At 40.9% G+C, this 20,838-nt stretch overlaps 1 protein-coding gene across 6 annotated transcripts in view; it reads left to right on the top strand.

Moving 5' to 3' along the window:
• Positions 1-20,838, top strand: part of LIMCH1 (LIM and calponin homology domains 1) — a 320,193-nt gene that overhangs the window by 210,582 nt on the left and 88,773 nt on the right. For all 6 annotated transcript variants that reach the window (XM_081101116.1, XM_081101113.1, XM_081101115.1 and 3 more), the window contains exons 4-6: positions 10,242-10,348; positions 15,263-15,293; positions 17,741-17,851. In XM_081101116.1, coding sequence (XP_080957242.1) covers positions 10,242-10,348; positions 15,263-15,293; positions 17,741-17,851 — 249 coding nt within the window. The remainder of the gene's footprint in view (positions 1-10,241; positions 10,349-15,262; positions 15,294-17,740; positions 17,852-20,838) is intronic.

The raw sequence follows: 20,838 nt of genomic DNA, 5'->3' as shown, positions 1-20,838 counted from the left end.
AAGTTAATATAGCATAACTTCTGGCTGTTTGATCTTCACTCTAACACACAGTCCCATTTTGCTCCCATTGCTGACAAAATGTTAACAGATTGTTTTCAAAGGCCTTAAAATATCCAACTTTAAATCTTGGGGCGGGCGGGGGGAAGGTTATTAGATACAGGACTTGGGATGGGTGAAGTGGAAGGATTTAACTCTTGGGGGCTGATGACATCTATCTGTTGATGGGGAAGACGTGCAGGCATGGCAGAGAGAATGAAGAAGGAAAAGGAGGCTTGTAAATCCCTGGATGAGGACTGGGAGAGGGATGCCCAGAAGGATTACCAAGTGGATCCCAGGGGCCCACTGAGGTGGCAGCTCATAAATTGGTAGCAGCTCCAGACCCCATAACAGCACCTTATTTCCAGTAGCACCAGGAGCAGAGCATTGGGGATTTCGGGTTATCAGTAAATAATTCTCCTCTCTTCCCTTCCCAGCTGAGACATAAACACAGGAGTCAGAGATCAAAATATCAGCTTTATTTCTCATGAAACAAATAGGGCAGCATGAGGTTTAGAGCTGCAGCCAAGTGAGTTTGCTAATCCTCAGTCCTAAATTAAACAAATTTATCCACCCATTCCTAGCACAGCTGGTCAACCACAGGCCTCCCCCACAGAGAGAGGCCTCTTACCACATGGCAGAGACAGGACACATGTGTCCTACAGCCAGGCTGTCTTCCACGGAGAGGAAGCCCATAGTGGCTGAGCTGAGTATGCCCCCCTCGCTCCCCACCCCCTCCCTTCCTTCTCCCAAAGCAGCCTTGAGGAGGAACAGTGAGGGGCCAAGAATGCTTCCCTCCAGGTAGAAATATGAGGAGCGGGCATACCTGATGGGTTGGGGAAGCTGCCAGACTCATTGCCAAGGCTGACTATTCCATCAGTGCTACTTCCTTTTCCTAGTCCTTGCTCCCTAATAGAAAGACAGAGAAGTGGGGATGTTGGAGATGCCAGCAAGTGCTTGAATAATCACACTGGCCTGGCCTGGATCAGGAAGGGAATGAGGCAATGAGGGGAGAGAGAAATGGTCTGAAGGAAAAGGGCCAAGTCTGGAATGAAAGAGCAGGGGAAGAAGTAATGAGAACCCTGGAAGGAGAGGGGCTGAGGCCAAAGAGCAGGATGTTGGAGTTAAGGTTCCACAGGGCAGGTCTGGCTGATGACTGCGATCCTGAAACAGCGTGTGTAAGTAAAACCACTGGAACTGAGGAAGGCAAAGGACTGTAGAGCCAGCTATTGAACAGGTTGCCCACGGAGAACTTAAAGTCACCGAGAATGTTGACTACAGGAAGCGGTGACGCTGGTGCCAGAGTCCTCGGTGATTGTGACAGAAATAATGAGTAAGATGGAAGGTTATTATGGTGAGGCCTGATGGCTCAAACTTCAATGAGATGAGGATTGTTTATGAGGTGACAGAGGGGCAAGGGAGCCCTGGGACAAGCAGGGAGCCTTACCCGCGGCTTTCCTGAAGGAAACAATCCACCAACCTTCCTCTGACCTGCCCCTCTTTATCTCATCATCTCTTCTCTGCTAAACATCCCCAAAGTGCCTCTGTGTGTTTTCTCCATCATTTTTATTCTACACGGACTTTAGTTTCCTGCAATCTGGCTTTTACCCTGTCATTCCACTGAAGTTCTCCCAAAAGTCAGTAATACCTCTCTAATCAGAAAGCTCATTCATTGATGTCCATTCCTAATAGACAGAAATATCACAGTGGAGAACACTTATTGTGCCACTGTTCTATTTTAAGCACTTTACTTATATTATCATACTTAATTCCATACAACAGCCTTATGACATTATGAGTATTCCCATTTTTGAAATTTTTTAAAAATATATTTTTATTGATTTCAGAGAGGAAGAGAGGGAGAGAGAGATAGAAACATCAATGATGAGAGATAATTATTGGTTGGCTGCCTCCTGCACGGCTCCTACTGGAGACTGAGCCCACAACCTGGGCATGTGCCCTGACTGGGAACCGAGCCCTGATCTCCTGGTTCATAGGTCAGTGCCTAACCACTGAACCATGCCGGCCAGGCTCCCATTTTTTTTTTTAATCATTCATTTAGTCTATGCATATTTGTTTATTTTTTAATACATTTTTATTGATTTCATAGAGGAAGGGAGAGGGAGGGAAGAAGAGAGGGAGAGAGTAAGAAAGAGAGAGGGAGAAACATCAATGAGAGAATCATTGATTGTCTGCCTCCTACATGCCCCCTACTGGGGATCAAGCCTGCAACCCTGAACCCTGGCATGTGCCTTTGACTGGAATTGAACCCAGGACCCTCCAGTCCACAGGCTGACGCTCTATCCACTGAACCAAACCAGCTAGGGCTCTATGCATATTTATTGAATATTTACTTGTTATACCAGAGATTATTCGAATTAATATCTAGGTTTAAAAAAAAAAAAAAAAGAACAGTGCAAAGGCCCTGGCAGGTGTGGATGGACCTGGCTTGACTGAGGACCCACAGGAGCCGTGTGTGGCTGCAGGGAGAGGGGGATGGTGGAGAGGGGGTCAGAGAGGTAGTGGGCAGCACATCTGTAGGGCCTAGTAGGCCATTGCAAGGACTTGGACTTTTAGAAGAGAAATCTGAGGCCAAGATCAGCCAGTCAGTGGAAGAGCTGAGACCTGCATTATTTGGTGCTAGACACATAGTGCTCCCTGCACAGTGCTCTCACTTGGCTTCCCTGGCAGGCTTGCCTGCTTCCTCTTCGGTCCTTGTTTGCTTCAGGTACAAGGGGCTCCCCATCCTCTAACCATACTTAAATGTCAGTACTCTGCATGGTCTGCTTTGGTCTCTCTTGTTCTGTCTGGACTCTCCTGGCAATATCATGCTCTCCCCAGTGTCTGCTGTGGGCACATTCTGGTAAATTCCAAACTTGCTTATTCTACTGGGGGCTCATTTCTGAGCTCCAGACACAAATATAAGCTCCCAATAAGCCATAGCTTTTTGGATACAGAATGTTCCAAGCTTATTATTACCATTTCCCAAAAATGTCCCTCCGTTCCTGCAGATGGGTCTCAATGGCGAAAAACCTTCGCATCAGCCCAAGCCCCCTCCATCTCTTTGTCCTCTACTCCCAAATCCACTCAACAGCCAAGCCAACAAGGGATGCACCCATCCTCTTCCTTTTCTCTGCTCCGATTGCTCCTGGCTAAATTCAGGCTTCCACATCTCTCCCTGGGCTCCTGTAATGATTTGTTGAACAGACCCTCTCTGCCTGTCGGATCTCTCTTGCTAACACCCGGAATATTCTCCTAGAGTAACAGTCAGATCCCAGGACTGCTGTTGTGCTCATCAACTGGTCTTGATTACCCACTGCCCAGAGAACAGTCCAAATCCTTGGCAGGGCTCTCACGGCCCTCCTCAAGCTAACCTCTCATCGTTTTCTTCACCTCCCCAACCCTTCTTTCTCTTGCTGCAACCGCTATGCTTCTGCCCACTTCACACCCATAAAAGTTTTTCTTCTTCATGTAGCCGCCCCGCTGTCACTCTCTGGGTTAAACCTCCCCAGAATTCCTCCTCGCAGAACCAGCCGCCCCTGCCTCTCAGCAGAAGGCCTGGTATCCTCATTAAGGGCTCCCGGCAAACACAAATGCCTTGGAAGTCTGGCGAGTGCTGACTGTGGCTGGGTGTCGGCCAAGCTCGGCTGGAGCCCATACAGGCTGGGAGAGCAACCGTGAACACACGGCAGGTACAGGAAATCCCTGAATTCTATTAATTGTGGGGGAAATTCCTGGAGATATTTTGGTAATATATTCCTTCGGTTCTGAATTTCATAATTGCATTTCTGACAAAGGGAGTTTGTTTACTTCACATGCAGAAAACCAAACAAAAACCATGTTTCAAAAAGCTTTAACAGAAAGGTAACATTAGTTCAAACAGAAAGGTAACGTTAGGGCTGGTTACTGATTTTCTAAAAAAATCTGGGTCTTCTGAGATATACTTGCAAATCTTTCTGAAATATCCTAATTCTTATTAAGATTTTAAAAATAAATATTTATTATAGAAAATGTATGAAAGTAATAATTTCCGTTTCCATTTTGACATTTCCACTTAGTCTTTTCATTTATAGAAATTATATGGATACTGTATACATATTGTATTTTATTATTTTTTAATCCTCACCCGAGGATATTTTTCCATTGATTTTTAGAGAGAGTGGGAGAAAGAGGGAAGGACAGACATAAATATCGATGTGAGAGAAACACATCAATTGGTTGCTTCCTGCATGAGCCCTGACCAGGGCCCGGCCTGGGGAGGAGCCTGCAACCAAGGTACGTGCCCTTGACCGGAATTGAACCTGGATCCTTCGGTCCGCAGACCTATGCTCTATCCACTGACCCAAACCGGCTAAGGCCATATTACATTAAAATACCTAGCGACGTAGGCATCTGGATTCTTTTGAAACTCAAATGAGCATTACCTTCATTTTCTGTGAACTCCACTTCCACCATCATGGTGGCCTTTCCCTACTGGTGGTAAAGGAAATAGAGCCAAAAAGATCAGGCAGTGAAGGGGGCTTCCCACTGCCTGTCTGCTTTCTCTAGAGAAACCCTAAGTACCAGTGCCTTCTTAGAGCCGGAAAGCTGCTCGCTACTCCGCAGTGGATGAAGGAAAGAGAGACACCCTTTCTGGTTGGAAATGACAGCTGGAGAGAGGGAAAGTAGCAAGGAGCTCCTTGCTTGCCTTCTGAGGACAAGGGGGAGAAGGGCCTGGATGAGGCAGGGATGTGGGGGGCTGCACTGGAATGAATTGCTGACTCCCCTCCCTCTTGCCCTTTCCTCCCATGGCACTGCCTTGGGCAAGGAAGCCTTTGCTCTGGCCTCTGGAATCCTCCATCCGACTACAGCTATAGCCAAGAGGGACATGTGGTTGGCATTTCTGAATGCAATATCCCAGTGAAATGTTGTTCTGCTCAGCGGTTAGGTTCCATAATGTAATTATTACTCCCCTTCAGGGACAGTTTGGATTAAGTAGGCTTTTCTGGTCTAAACTGGGAACCACTATGTAAGATTATTTCTCTAGGATCATTACAAATGATGACTTACAAGCAGTTACCTTACAAATGGGCTTCTGGTACAGAGCCTGTGCCTACGTTTGAAGCTGCCTGTGTAAAAGTACCAAATTGACAGTGAATAACAGTAACTAAACAAAAACACCAACTACATGTTTTTCTTTTTCTTTTTGCCATCTACCATGTAACTGACAAGGGCTGTAAAAACACTGTGTCTGTTTTTCAGGAGTGGATAAACTGTTCATCATCTCGCCTTCTGTGACCTGCGTTGACAAGAATGTCATAATAATAACTTCTATATAATGCGTGTCCCAGAAAGTACCAGACACTAGGCTGTGTTCTTATTATATATTTTCTGTAATTCTGATGTCCCTGTTAGGTTTATGGCATCCCCCACCTTCCAGAATAGAAATATAAGGCTCAGAATGGTTAGGATCTATGCCTAAGATCACATGGCTAATACATGGATGAGGCTGGGACTCTGCCTAGCGTCCTTCTGATCCAAAGCTGTTATGCTGTGTTCCTTGATATATTTGTTGTTTTCTCTCGCTTCCATTGTCTAACTTGAAGTCACACCTCTGTGTATATGTATCTTGAACAATTCCAGCTACTTGATGGATCATGAAAATTAATCTTGAAGATAAGAGATTTTTTTTTATAAGTCCTTATTATTTTTACCTATTAGGAATTTTGTTGTTGTTGGTTTGTTTGGGGTTTTTTTCATTCTTATGAGTACTTAGAACTTAGTACTTACTTTATTTTAAATATTTAGTAAGTTCCCACTATAGGCTAAGGACACTGCTACACTCTGGGGATAAAGACCATCCAGGGCCTTCCTACATCTTGTCTTTGGAGTGAGGTGGGAGGGGAGCGAAGTACAAGGACTTATTCAGGGAAGAGGTCCTGTGGAAGGTGGAAAGTCCAGACCTCAACCCCGGGCCCCTGGGGACTATTTTCATACCCATTTCAGGCCCACAGGTTAATGAAATGGGAAACCACAGGGCCAGGAAGAAGGAGGAATTAATGCATGCTAGTTACACAAACAGCAGTATAAATCCATATATTCATAGGAGTCTAGCACAAAATGGACTCTGTTAGGAACTGTACGTTACGCATCTGTGTTGGATGGAGATTCGTGTTACCGTGTTTTCCAGTTAGCCAGGAATGGTCACTTTCCATCAGCAGTACTTAAACATTTACCTCAGTGGCTTGGCAATAGTTGTCTCGGAGGTGACTGAGTTTTTCCCTTGAATTTTATGAAATTGGCTTTGCTAGTGAAGTCGTAACTCTATGCAGTTGAATATATTTCTACAAATGTAAAAAACTTTTTCCAAAAAATTGTTTTGAAAATTGTCAAATGTACAGAAAAGAATGCCATGGTATGTGCCTGCATAACCAGTTACCTACAACAGGGCCGGTGGACTCCACTCTGGGCCCAATCCAGCCCACCGTCTGCTATCGTAAATAAAGTATGTGGGAGTACGAAACCTCCCGTTTATTTATGAATTGTCTGGCTACAAAACAGGTGAGTCTCAGCCAGAGACCACCATAGGCCCACAAAGCCATGCTTACTATCTGGCCCTTTACCGAAAATGTTTTCCAGTCTCTGGTCTAGATTCACTAAGTGTCGATCTTTTGCTAGATTTGCTGTCCCTCCTTTTCCATGTCAGGCCCACATTCATTCATTTTCTCTCTCTCTTTCTCTCTCTCTCTTATATGCATGCACACAAATACATTTTTGACCATGAACCATTTGAAATTGTGTTATAGACATTATGATAACTCATCCCTAATAATTCATATACTTGCTTTAATGTAAAGGCATTCTCCTTGGCTGGTTAGCTCAGTCGGTTGGAGCATCGTTCCGATATGCCAAGGTTACAGGTTAGATCTACAGTCAAGTCACATATATATAAGAAGCAACCAATGAATGCATAAGTAGGTGGAACAACAAATCAATGTCTTCCTTCTCTCCCTCTTCTTCTCTCTCTAAAATCAATCAATCAGTCAATCAATCAGTTGAGGCATTCTCTCATATAAACACAATCTCAACGTCATCATGTCTAAGAAAACATTCATTTAAAACATCATACAACATAGGCTACATCTAAATTGGACTTTTATAGCCTCAATTACCTTTTCTTTTGGGATCAAGGATCCAGTCAAAGCTCATAGATCATGTTCAGTCATCATATGTCTTTAATGTCCAATTTTGCTTTTTCATGACATTGACTTTTTTTTAAAGTCTTAAAGAACTTCTTTTGAAGCCTTACAGAATCATAATAGGTTTGTAATAATATTACATTAGCGAGAGTTGAATAGAGTGGTCATTGTCGTAAATCAGCGTCTTCCACTTCTACCTTGGAAATGAGATGCTGTTGTACTGCTTGGCTTCTGAAACTAAAACATTAATATGTGCGTTTTGCTTGGAATTGTAAATGTGGAAAAATCGCAGTGTGAAGAGCAGGGCAGATGGGAATTTGTGAGTTGCATTTTATATAATTAAAGGCACAGTGCTTCCTGCCCACTCCGGTGGCGGCCCCTGTTAGCTCTTGGCTGGGGCGTTCTTCCTTCTGGCTTTTCTCCTGACTGGGGTCTGGCTCCCGTCCAGCATCATTAGGTTGCAGCAAGAAGTTGGAAGGAGACTGCAGTTATTTAAATCTCCCAGCCCAAATTGGTCAGCCTGGCTGGTAACACGGCGCTTTTGTGTTTTCAGTCTGTGTGCTGAATACAGCGTGGTGCTCAGACATGCATCTGGGCATCTGGGTATGCATACGAAAACGTGCCTCCTCACCTTTCTTGAGAACAAGAGATGCTCCACTCATGTGCTTCCTATGGAACCACAGAGTAGTTACAGGTCTGGTCCTCTTATTGTGCTTGCAAATGATTCCTAGAGAGTACCAGGACACACCCTTTGCTTTGCTCCAGGCTGGAAGCCCTCATAGCTCACAGACCAACCAGAAATATGCCCTAGAAAAAACTTACCTGAACATAGATAAATCTTTGGACATGGGAGGGAACATAGAAAAACTCCAAGGAGAAATTTGATCATTTTTAAATGTGCAAGGTAATTGAAGGAGAGACTGGCCAGGGTACAGATGACTTCAGAATATGACCAGCTCATGTTAGTCTACAAGAGGCCTTCTGAATGACACAGGTCTTGTGAATGATGGCCCCTCTTGCCTGCTGAAAAAAAAATCCAGGGACACCAGGGAAAGTGAGACTGTAGTCTCTCCTCATTGGTCTCTCTGTCTCCTATCTTGTTCTTTTTAAGTCCTTCACCCTGTGTACCTCTCCAACCATCTGCTGCTGCTGCAGATCCGGGCATTCATTTCTCAGATCACAGCCCCTTTGTGACTTTCACAGCCTGCCTTCCATGGTTTTCAAGGCCCTCCTTGAGCAGCCCCTGACTCTGTAGCACCATCTTCCTTTGGTGCTGACCTTAGATTTTATGCTCGAGTTCCTCATATATGCCACATTGTTTTGCATCTCCATCCTTCGCTGGCTGTGTGAACTTAGACCAGGTGCTTAATAGTTCTGTGCCTCCAACTGCTCATCTGTAAATGAGGATGAAAGCTCTTGGAAAAACGCTTAGCATATAAAAAGGGCTAAATAAATGTTAGCAGTTTATTGCTATTGCCCTTGTTTTGAGCCTGGGTATATTAATCTTCTTTATTGCCGGATAGAAAATTACTACAAATTTAGCGCCCATTTAAATCAACACCCGATTATTATCTTGGGTTCTGCAGCCAGAAGTATGGACATGGCATGACTGGGTTCTTTGCTCGGGATCTCACAAGGCTGAAACCATGGTACTGGCGGCGGCTGAGGTCCTAGTTTAGCTTCATCCAAGCCTCTCCAAGCTCATGTGGTTGTTGACAGAATGCATCTCCTTACAGCTTTAAAACATATGGCTACCAGGAACCCTGACTTTACCTGCCTTTAAAAGCTCCCCTGAGTAGGTCTGACCCAATCAGATGATTTTCTTTTGATTAACTCAAAGCCAACTGGTTAGTAACATAGCCACAGAGTGATTGATAGCTCCTTACATTTATGGTTCTACTGGCACTCAAGGGGAGGGGACCATACACGGTATGTACACTAGGGAGTGGGATTCTTGGGGGTCATCTTAGAATCCTGCCTACACACTGGTGTGTTGGGAAGACCTCTGCTTTCTGTTCGCTTGTTGAACTGCACTTGGGTGAATACATGATTCAGTAACTCCCACCATCATTTCAGGTTTTTGTAGCATCGTTCTTACAGTATTCAGATGGATTCACATGATCTGGGTTCTGGAGCCAACCTTTATCATTCCTCTCCTATAACTTTCACTAACTAATAGGGCCAGCTAGCTTGTCAGAAGTCTTTCAGGAAGAGAACAGAACCTTGTAACTGCTGAACCTGCTGCTAACACCCCAGACTTCCATAAGGATGGCCCACAATTGCAATCCCTTCCAAAGCCATTTGTTTATGTTTAATGACTCCCAACAGATGATGACCAGAACCCTCCTTAAGTGTCAACTGTGCCTGCTACTCCACCAGTTCAAAGTATATTTGTACCTGTGAGAGGCAATTTTCACTAGGAGGGTCTTTTGCATTATTTTCAAAGGCTTTCCTTGCTCCCTTTTTCCCCTCTTCCCAGTTAAGTTTAGATTTTTCCCATTTAATTCCATTTATGTCCACAAAAAGGTATTAGCAGTGAAAACCAACTGATAAAGAATGTATTTTAGAAGATCAATTAAAAAACAAAACTCACTGAAGGTGACACTCTGGTACTAAAACCAATTTTTTTATATAAATTTTGAACCAGATTCTAGGCAATAAGATATGGACAAAACTTTACGATAGGGAATATCTGGTCTTGGGTATGGTTCCTCCAAAAGATGCTAAGTTCTGCTTTTCAATGATAGTTTATTTGCAGTTTTACAAAAATGTGTTAAGGTAAAGGGGAAAAAAAATGAATTTGACATGACTGTGGGTTTAAAAGTTTGACATGTCTGCTTACTACAGCATATCCTAACAAAGTATGATTTTTTTTTTTTTTTTATCCAACAAGCCATGATTTAGACCTGACTCTTGCGGCCTTCATGACTGCCGACCCTCCAGTAATTTGGACTATTAAAGAGAAAGGGCTGGTTTATAAAGATAATATAAAATAATACAGACTTGAATTTCTTTTCTTCCTCCCAGGACAATATCATCTTATTCTTGAGAGGTTGTAAAGAGCTCGGCCTTAAAGAATCTCAACTTTTTGACCCTAGTGACCTACAGGATACATCCAACAGAGTAACAGTCAAGTAAGTAACACATGATTTATATTTAAGGAAAACCCATTTATGGTTTGATTTGTAGTTTTGTGATGATGTTTTAAGCTTTAAGAGGCAAAGAATTGGGCATGCCTCATAAAATAAAAATGTAAAGGTAAAAATCAGGCTTTCAAATCAAGACACATTGACCTTCCCTCTGTGTATTGCTTTCATTCTGATTAAATAGAATTTTTTGAAATGCAAGCATCACTCCTATAAATTAGGATGTTAAAGAGAAGGAGAAAAATATTAGGTGAAACTTAAAGGAGGCGAAGGCAAGAGAGAAATATGCACAGAATCTGTGTGAATTAGACAAAAAGCTTTTATTGGCTCCATTTAGGCATTTGAATAGGCTCTTGGAAGACTGAAAACTTGGTAAACAGATCTCAACTCTGTTTATTATGCAAAGAGTGCAATAGATCATGGAGAAATCTCTTCTTTTACATTTGTAACTGTTTTCTCATATGTGTCAATGATCAAATTCTTTGAAGATGGATCATTGGCCATTTACCTATTGTTGACTGTATCTACTCAATGAGCCATGTTTGGGCCAAAGAATTCCTGGGAAAGAATGTAAAGTAAAAGAAAAGGCAATGTGCTTCTCTGTAAAGAAATAGATCATGACTAGAGTAATGAGAAAAAAAGTCCTTATGACTCTACAAATTTCACATAAAACATTTTTCACTTTAGTCAAAAAATATATGGCATGGATATACTTTATTAATAACCTTAATTACATGGGAAGAATCTGTGGATTGGCTGCACTTCTTTTGGTTACTTTTGGGTTATTTTATCATAGAAGAACAGAAAAGGGGAGAAAAGCCAAAATCCGGAGCTGTTAATTTTATACCACTTGACAGTATTGATTTTTTTTTTTTTTAATGATGGCGGAAAATGGAAACTACTGAAGGAAATCCAGTTAGGAAATTATATTGGATTTTATTATTTGCAATGGGAAGTAAGGGGGATTCAGCCATGATTGATTACATAAAATCACTTCTCTGTTGTGAATGTGTCATTCTTTAATATTTCTCATAGGAAAATGTTGGCTAAGGACAAAAATAACAGAATAAAAATTATGATATTTGAATGTGGAAACCACCATAAACCTCATCTCAGTCATTATATGCTCCATTTGTTATTGTACCCAGCCTCTATAAATCACTGTTCATTTTAGGAAATTGTTTCAGGTTCTGCTTCATCTCACATTGTAGTTTCACCTGGTGGCAAGTGACCAAAAACAATATTTAACTGTGCAACATCGTAATAATTAGTCACACACACATTGCTTGGGGGAAAGTTCACTTTGATGTATTTATTCATTTATTAGAGCTACTTTAAATCACTCTTACTAAACCAGGAGAATTCTAAGATTGGTTTTGGAAATTCAGAACTCTTAGCATCTTTCTTGCTACCTGCAAAAAAACGTGCATCAGGAAGTTGGATGTTTAGCCCTCCATCTGCTTCTCTCTACTTCTGTAATCCTAGGCAAGTTCCCTTGTTTCAATAGGGTTTTCCTTTAAAAAAAAAGTTTTTATTGATTTCAGAGACAGGAAGGTAGAAGGAGGAAGAGATAGCAACATCAATGATAAGAGAGAATCATTGATCAGCTGCCTCCTGCATGCCTCCTAGTAGGGATCGAGCCCACAACCTAGGCATGTGACCTGACCTGACCAGCAATTGAACCACGTGCCCCTGGTTCACGGGTCGATGATCAACCACTGAGCCATACCGGCCGGGCCGTCTTTTCATCTATAAAATGAAATTGGACAGATGTTTTCTCAGGTATAATTCTAGCTAAATTTTTCTCAGTGCAGATCTGAGAAGACAGTTAGCCAACTTCTGAAAAAAGAGACTTTAATTCGAAGGCACAGAAAGGAACCTAAAGGGGGAAAAGTCACTTAGACCAATTGTACACAGACATAGTCGTTTCTCGGTTACTGTCGCCTCTTCCCCTTCTTTCCTCTGTCCTTTTCTTTATCTTTCCCTCTGCTTCTTTTCCTCATCTTCTCTTCCCTGTGCTTCCCTTCCCTTCTTTATCTTGTCTTTCAGTCTATCTTCCCTTTTACATTTCTTCTACTTATTTTCTCCCTTTTTTAATTTTTCTTTCACTTGAGCATTAATATTCTCTTTAGGCAATACTTTTCCATCATTGTCTCCTATGACACTACCAGTTTTCATTCATTCATTTAACCAGTCTTTACTGAGCAGCTACTCTGTGTCAGATACTTTCCAGTCACCAGAAAACCGGAAGAAGAAGAAAGATAGTAATAAGTCCAGAGGTGGTCAAGAATAGCCTCTCTGAAGAGACAGCATTTCAGCTGTGAGCTGAGACATGAATGGGAAGCAAGAACCAGCCATGCAAAGATCTGTAAGGCATGGAGTGTAGAGGAAGAACGTATAGAAAGGCTGGGGAAGAGGAAACCACCTTGATGTTTAAAAACAAAAGTAGCCAGCCCTCGTCCTTTTGGCTCAGTGGATAGAGTAGCAGCCCACGAGCTTGATTCTAGTCAAGGGCACATTCCTTGGTTGCAAGCTTATCTGGGGGATCCCTGGCCCTGGGCAGAGCGCGTGTGGGAGGCAACCAACCAATCAATGTGCCTCTTTCACGTCAATGTTTCTCTCTCTCTCTGTCTCTCCCCCTCCCTTCCACTCTCTCTAAAAATCAATGGAAAAATATCCTCAAGTGAAGATTAACAAAAAAGAGAAGTGGCCAGTGTGGTAGAAGGGTACTGAGCAAGGCTGAGCGTGGTGGGAGGGGCAGTCCACAAGCCCGGTAGGATCCTGAAGTTGGAATCGTTATAGAGAAAATGTTTTATTTCACTGAATGAATATTTAGAACAGAAATAATTTTATATTAAGATTATGCCATAAATTCATTGACAGTACTTAGAAAACCATTTCTAGTTTTAGGGACAGGTGGGGCTTTCTGCTTATGACTTTTCTGTAAATGGCGCTGGTTAACTTGGCACTGTTGTGAGACATTCGCACCAGACAGAAGCTTTCTAGCTCTCGTAGATTCAAGTAGAACTGCTGTATTTCTCTACTTTTTCCTCTGAGAGTTGAGCTGAGCATTAGCAGCGATGGAGAACCACCCCACTGACACCAATTAATGTCATAAGCGATAAGTTATAGGGGTAGATCCCACAGAGGAAATTTCGATGCTTTTCTGAAATTGTTTTTTAAAAAACACTCTCGAGTTTTCATGGTAGGTAATTTTTTTAGATTTTTTTTTTCTTTTGAGAAGTAACTTGAGTAGACTAGAAAGGAAAAACCTGCAAATGATTACTGAATGTGTAATTTAGTGAACTCTACCTATAATGGATGCCAGACTACCTAGATGGGGAATGAAAGCACAGTCCAAAGGGCAGGCAGCAAGAATCGTTCCAGGGAATCGGAGCAACTGGATGAAAATGAGGAGAGGCTTTCCATTGCTCCCCAGGATTTACCTGCAGAGTTTGGAAGCATTTTCACATTACTATTTGCTGTGTGGAAGTCGTTCAGCAGATATTCTGTGAGCTCCTCCTATGTGCCCAGCATGATTTTTTTAGAACTGGGTCACAGTTTTAATCAATGAACTCTCATTGTCAATGCAGAAAAAGTTGGGTGTTCCCTGTTCTTAACTTGTTTTTCATACAAATTTCAAATCCTTTGTAGATTTTGTTTGTTTTCATCTGTTTCTTTTGTTAAACTTTTTAAAAATCCTAGCAAATATCTGACATAACATTTTTTCTGTTAAAAGGAGGGAACAGGACAACATTCTCTTAATTGAATCCAAATTGGACCAACGCTTCTTTTAATCCAGGTCCCTATTGATGGGTTTATCTTAGTATGTACCACTTCGTTTTCTAGTTCCTCAAACTTCATTGGACTTAAAATCGTGCACCTAGTCATTGACATGTACTTTGGATCAGAATATGCAGCAATGAAGTAGTTGAAGTGTAAAAACTTGAAGGAGTTCTTGACTGGCTTATACAATAGTATTACATTCTCCCTCCTGTCCCCCCACTTGTGGGGAAAAACAGTATTTGTTTTTCCTGGTATTTATTTGTTCACATGTTAAAGAAACTTTGGAATAATTTTAGAGAAATTTTTATATTTCACTGTATGAATATTTAGAAAGTTCCACCAGCTAGCTTATTTGTTTATAGTTTGAGAATAAATATTTATGTATATTTAAGAATGCACATGTATATAGTTAAACATAACGTACTTATTTTCTTGCTTGTGGCTAATTCCCAACACTAATTTATTTCCATAAGAGAAAAGGACAAATATTTGGATATTATTGCCTCTTGTACATATCTTTTCAGGTCTATTAATTAAGGTTTTAGACATATGTTAAAAGTACTTGTATGAAAAAACTTTGAAAGTGCAGATTTCCACTTGACAGTGGTTTATAATCAAGGCAAAATTTTACTTTAACAGTTAAACTTGGAGAATCTATAATAATAAAAGTGTAATATGCTAATTAGACTGGACGTCCTTCTAGACGTCCTTCCAGATGAAGCCAGGGCTGAGAGGGAAGCCTGGGTCACAGGTGCCAGAGGAAAGCCAGTACTGGCAGCCGGGGGAAGGAAGGCCTACCCTTGTATGAATTACATGCATCGGGCCTCTAGTACAAATATAACAGTCTTGGGTTTACTAATAAGTGGAATTCTTTATTTTCCAAATGTTAGTCTTAATGTTTTCATGGTGCACTATGAAACTTCAAGCCCACCTTGCATTTTCTAAACAGTTTTACTTAGTACCTGAAATAATAATCATCGTTCTTAAAATACTACATTTTTCTGGCTTTATTATATTAGTTCATTCAAGTATATCTTAGAAGTATGTGTGTAAGGAAAGATCACAGTGAAGAAACTACTGTTCTGACCATATTTTCTTTTCCTTTTCCTTAATTAGGAGCCTTGATTATAGTAGGAAGCTGAAAAATGTAAGTGTTTTAACTTCACTTTCCCACCTTATTCTTTCTGAACTTTGATGGTTCAAGTGTAAAATTTAGTTCATACATTCAGTGTCTCTCCTATGCTGTTCCAGAAAGAGTTTTAGAAAACTAGTATATGTGTCTCTGATAGAATAATTAATGACTATGATAGAAATAAAAATGGTAGTGGGGGGGGGGCGTTCTTTTTAATTAAAGTGCTCAATCCAGAAATGAGTAAATGAAAGCCTTTTCTCTGGTTGTGATTCAGTTTCTTAAACACAAGACAGTGTCTCAGAAGTGACGTTAGTTCCTGGCTGTTGGTTGGCATATTTGGGATTATTAAATTAAGCAGTTGGGCAAATTGTTTCAGGGAGAGATCAGCACAATGTGAATAATGTTGACTGTCATAGGCCTGTACTTTTTTTCTCCTACTAATCTTTTGAGTTTTTATTAGTATTTCCCCAAGTCAACTTTTTGGAGTTAGATCTTATTTTCAAAAAGCAAGTATATTACTGCTCTTTTATTTTTTTTTTCTTTATTCTATTTCATTTTATTTCTTCCCATCCCCATTTATTTCTTTATACCCTCTTCCACCTCCACCTACTTCCCTAACCCCTGCAATCACCACACTGTTGTCATGTCCATAAGTTCTTTCTCTTTTTCCCCCTCTTTTTGCTTAATCCCTCCACCCTCACTCCTTATTTTAAGGTTAACTTGAGGAATGTAAGAAATGACCTTCTGCATATAAAATAGAAAACTAAGCTGTGATCCCCTTTTGTTTTTAGTTTCTAGGGTGCTATGATATTTGATTGACAGTCTTATTCTTATCTTCTTTTTGTTCTTCTATAACACTAGGGCTATACGCCATTTTCCATCACACAATTTTAAACAAATCAGAGAACCTATCATCTCAGACACAAGGCAGTTCTGTTTTCTATTCTCCTGTTACACCTTTCAGGATAGCCTCACACCCATATGCTTATGTTCCTAGTTAATGTCCTGACATTTGGAATTGTCTGTTCTCTGGAAATCCATTTGTAAGTAATCAATTAAAAAAAAAAAAAGACTTTCTCGAAGTTTTGAAGGATTCCTGAAGTAAAATTTTTTCCACAGAGGTAGAAAACCAAATCATAGCTAAGCACTGATGGCACATTACTGTATTTGGGGCTTGTTGTCATCTGGACCCATGTACCCATAACATTATCCAAAGCATTTTCTGGCCTAGCAAGTACAGAGGGACAATAAGTACTCCCCAGCCTGGATGAAGCAATAGGTTCGAATGGGAAAATGAAATAATAGTCTTAGCTTTTCCATAAGCTTCAGATCCCAATAATTCAGTGTTAAGGATTCATCTTTAGCCAACCCCTGCTGGATTTTATGGGACCGTTGGTGTAAAGAGCATTTACTTTTATGGATAGTTTCTTTGGAAAGACAGAACAAAATAACTCCGGGCTGTAGCTTCAGACCATTGAATACTCACAGACATTCTTAAACATTCTTAAACATGTTGAATCTCTATAACTATTAAGATAGTTTGATTGGCAATAACCTTGTCCAGGCTAAATATTTCTCTTTTCATATTAATGGGAGTCCACCTGTAACCCAAGACTGGATATCTGCACATAGTATTCTTACATTGTTTTCTTCTGACCTTAGTTAGACATGTTGTGTTGATCTTGTGCTGGAAACTACTAATTAACCTCCATCACTTCTTCAGGATTTTTGCCATTGATCTTAGCAGAACCTCTGTGCCCACAATTAGAAGGTGTAGACCTTTGGAAGCACCCCTCTCACAAGGAACTGACAACCTAGTCATTACCTGTCTAGGTAAAAATGCCAAGAGTTTCTGAAAAAATTTGCTTCCTAATTTTGAATATTTAAATATTTCATTATACAAAAATAATTTTAGAGGATTTATTTTTTCCTTCTTGCTGTCTTATAGATGAGCTCTTTCTAAAACTGGAGTCTCATTTTAACTACTGAATCACGTTTGTGTTGACCAATACAGTATTAAGTTCTTATTAAAATGATTTACATTTAATGGTCACCTCATGGATGGTGTGTGTGTGTGTGTGTGTGTGTGTGTGTGTGTGTATATATATATATATATATATATATATATATATATATATATATATTGATTTCAGAGAGGAAGAGAGAAGGAGAGAGATAGAAACATCAATGATGAGAGAGAATCATTGATTGGCTGCCTCCTGCACACCCCACACTGGGGATGGAGCCTGCAACCCAGGCATGTGCCCTTGCCCGGAAATCGAACCTGGGACCCTTCAGTCTGCAGGCCGATGCTCTATCCACTGAGCCAAGCTGGCTAGGGCGAGGATGGTGTTTTCATAAATCAGTGGATTTCCTGTTAGTGGAGCTTTATTGACTCCTTAGTTTAAAAGTAATTCTTGAGAGAAAACTCTCCCGCTCTTATGCATGGTTTTGTTTCACAGGTGTTAGTTACCATTTACTGGCTGGGAAAGGCAGCAAATAGCTGTGCATCCTACAGTGGAACGACGCTGAACTTGAAGGAGTTCGAAGGCTTGCTGGCTCAGATGCGAAAGGTAACAGCTTTTGTTCTTTATCCCGTAAAGTTCAGATGAGATGGGAAAGCAGCCCATTTGCCCGTTTTTAAGATCCTTATAGTTCTGGGCAGTGGAATTGAACAGGCCAACAATGTTATGCACTCACGGAAACAGCCACTTACCATACCAATGATGTCCTAACCAATGACATCTTTCCCTCGTGCATTCCACGCTCACCTGAACTTTGATACCCTTTGGAGAATGGGAGACCTGAGCTCATCCAACTTTAATTTCAAAAGAGCAGATTCAATCTGTCAATATATGGCTTTGTGTGCCAAAGAGCTTGGTGCTTGTTTTCTTGGGGGAATAATGCCTGAATTAAACAATACAGCATTATACAAAAATGAAGACTTGTTCTGCACTTTTGTCCTAAAGGTCATTTTGATTACCCGTCAGGCCCCTGGTGTGGGTGAGGTCAGCATCAGCCAAGTTCTTGCCTGGGCATCCACCCTGCACAGGCTCTGGATAATTAGGCATATTCTCTTCTAAGATGTGCCTTTCATGGCCATTGTAGTGAATGAGCTGGACATTTGGAAAACATTTTTGACAGCATTTAAAGCTTTATTTGATTATGGGAAAGACCTACAGTAAGAATTTGTCAAGGAGACAGTGCGATGTTTTATGTGTGCCTGCCTGTGTGTTCCTTTTTAAGGTTCAGCAGTATAGATTAACTCATTCAAAGTGCTGGGATATAGGATTACTGAGGAGAAGCCCCACCCAGCCAGCCTCAGTGAATAGGTGAGGCTCATTTGTCATCAGCAGCTTTCACGGGCTTTGGATAAGGCCCACATTGGGGCGCAAGTCAACTGAGGCTTTGCTCTTCTTTTTTCTCCAACATGCAAACTAACTGCACTAATGAGACCTCACGAAGGAACAGCCCATGCTCTAACATTTTTCTTTTAATACTGAAAGCAAGAAATTGCTTGAACTTTCTAATAATGTAGACTTCTTTCCTTGAATTAAAGCTAATAGCCCTCACAATTCTTCTCATTTGCCTGGAGCCTGTCTGGCTCACATATTTATAAATGGACAATGCTTCATATTGGTTGTAATACATATAAACAAAGTTTTAAAGCTAAATTACTTTAAAAAATAGGACAAACACACCCACTTCATTAAGCACAATACATTGTTTCTTAGTGTTTCTTAGCTCTTACTTGTCCTTTAATTTTTTTTTTTTTTTTATCTAACTCTCTAGTTAGAGAAAGTGCAAATCCAGTACAGACCCAGTCAGGAGTTGTGTAAACTAAATTCTTTATATATTAAATTTGGAATGGAATAGTGCAGTGATGGCGAACCTATGACACGCGTGTCAGAGGTGACACGGGAACTCATTGTTTTGGTTGATTTTTCTTTGTTAAATGGCATTTAAATATATAAAATAAATATCAAAAATATAAGTCTTTGTTTTACTATGGTTGCAAATATCAAAAAACTCCTATATGTGACACGGCACCAGAGTTAAGTTAGGGTTTTTCAAAATGCTGACACGCCAAGCTCAAAAGGTTCGCTATCACTGGAATAGTGATATGAGTCATCTCTTTAAACCACATATTCAAAAGCTCTGCCTCAGTTCCCCTGCTGGATTCTCCTGGAATCTGGTTTCTTCTTGGTATTGCCATTTCTTACCCCTAGTCCAGCTCCTCTACAATCTCAGAAGTTATTGGTTTCTTCAGCTTAGCTTGGCTTTCTATTGAGATAATTGGTTATTTCACTTGCCTTGAAATGGCCTGTTATTGTGAGCAGTTGTTGCCTTTTTTAATGAATACAGATAATGTCACAGGATGTGGGAGAGTAGTTAGTATCATTGGACAAAACATGACATAACTAAAATGGCCAGCTGTGGCAGTCTCAGGCTTCTATATAGACAGCAACTGACCTGAACTTCACAGGTCTTCCTAATACCTGTAAATATTAGTTTATCTGGAATATATACTCTTTCATTTTCTCAATTAGGATTGGTTTCAACTGGGAAATGCAGAAAAGTCTAACAGTAGCTTCAATAAATAGAATTTTATTTTGAAGTCACATAAATGAGGTCTGGACATGAGCAGCCCAGGGCTGGTATAAGCTGGTGATCTTCAGGGACCCAGGCTCCTTCCGTCTTTTTGCTCCATCATCTTCAACCCATGGCTCCTCGCCTGCTGATTCAAGATGTTCTTCTAGCTCCTTGTCCAGAAAGGCAGGGAATTCTTCCCCTAGTCCCAGCTGTAAAATTCCTTGGGGTGTACTCGGACCCAATGTGGGTCTTTTCTCTGAACTAGCCATGTGACCAGGGGCAAGGGACACCATGACTGGCCTAAGCCACTACTTTTTCAAGGGGTATTAACCAGAACAAGGGGATAACAGGGGTCACAATAGAGAAGCCCAGACCTCTGCTCAACATAGCAACCACCATCAACTTCTCTTTCCTTAACTTGCCTTATTTTTCAGTGACACCACCCAACTTTGTATTCATGTTTTTCTGTTTACATTTTATCTTCCAAACTAGCACATGAGGCCCATGAAGATGGGGTATTTATCAGTTTTTCTGAATGTTGTGTCCCCAGCACTAGGAGAGTGTCTGGACACAGAAGATACTCAGCAAATATCCGTGGAATGAATAGCCTCCCAACCAGAGTGTGATGGGCAGAGATGGGTCATCAGGCTGAAAAATTAGAACCTGAAAACCTCCAGAACAGGATTGAGCCACCTTATAAATCACAAAGGAAGCAGGAAATGTTTGGTGGTAAAACAGAGGCATCTGGAGTTTCTCAGATACCATAAGTCAGTCATCTACCAAACACTCGCTGGTTCTCATTATCTCTGACAAAAAGGAATAAGAAGAGGACAGATGAGTGAAATAATTCAAAAATGTCATGGAAACTGGTTGTTCTCACCCCATTCATTAACACACTTTTACTGGAACAACTAGCAATTAGCACAATGGACAGATTGGAGTCTTATCTCCCTTCCCTGGAGTGCTC

This window comes from Myotis nattereri (assembly GCF_964212035.1).
Source record: "Myotis nattereri genome assembly, chromosome: 1".
Lineage (NCBI taxonomy): Eukaryota > Metazoa > Chordata > Mammalia > Chiroptera > Vespertilionidae > Myotis > Myotis nattereri.
This window is presented reverse-complemented; position numbering and strand designations above follow the sequence as displayed.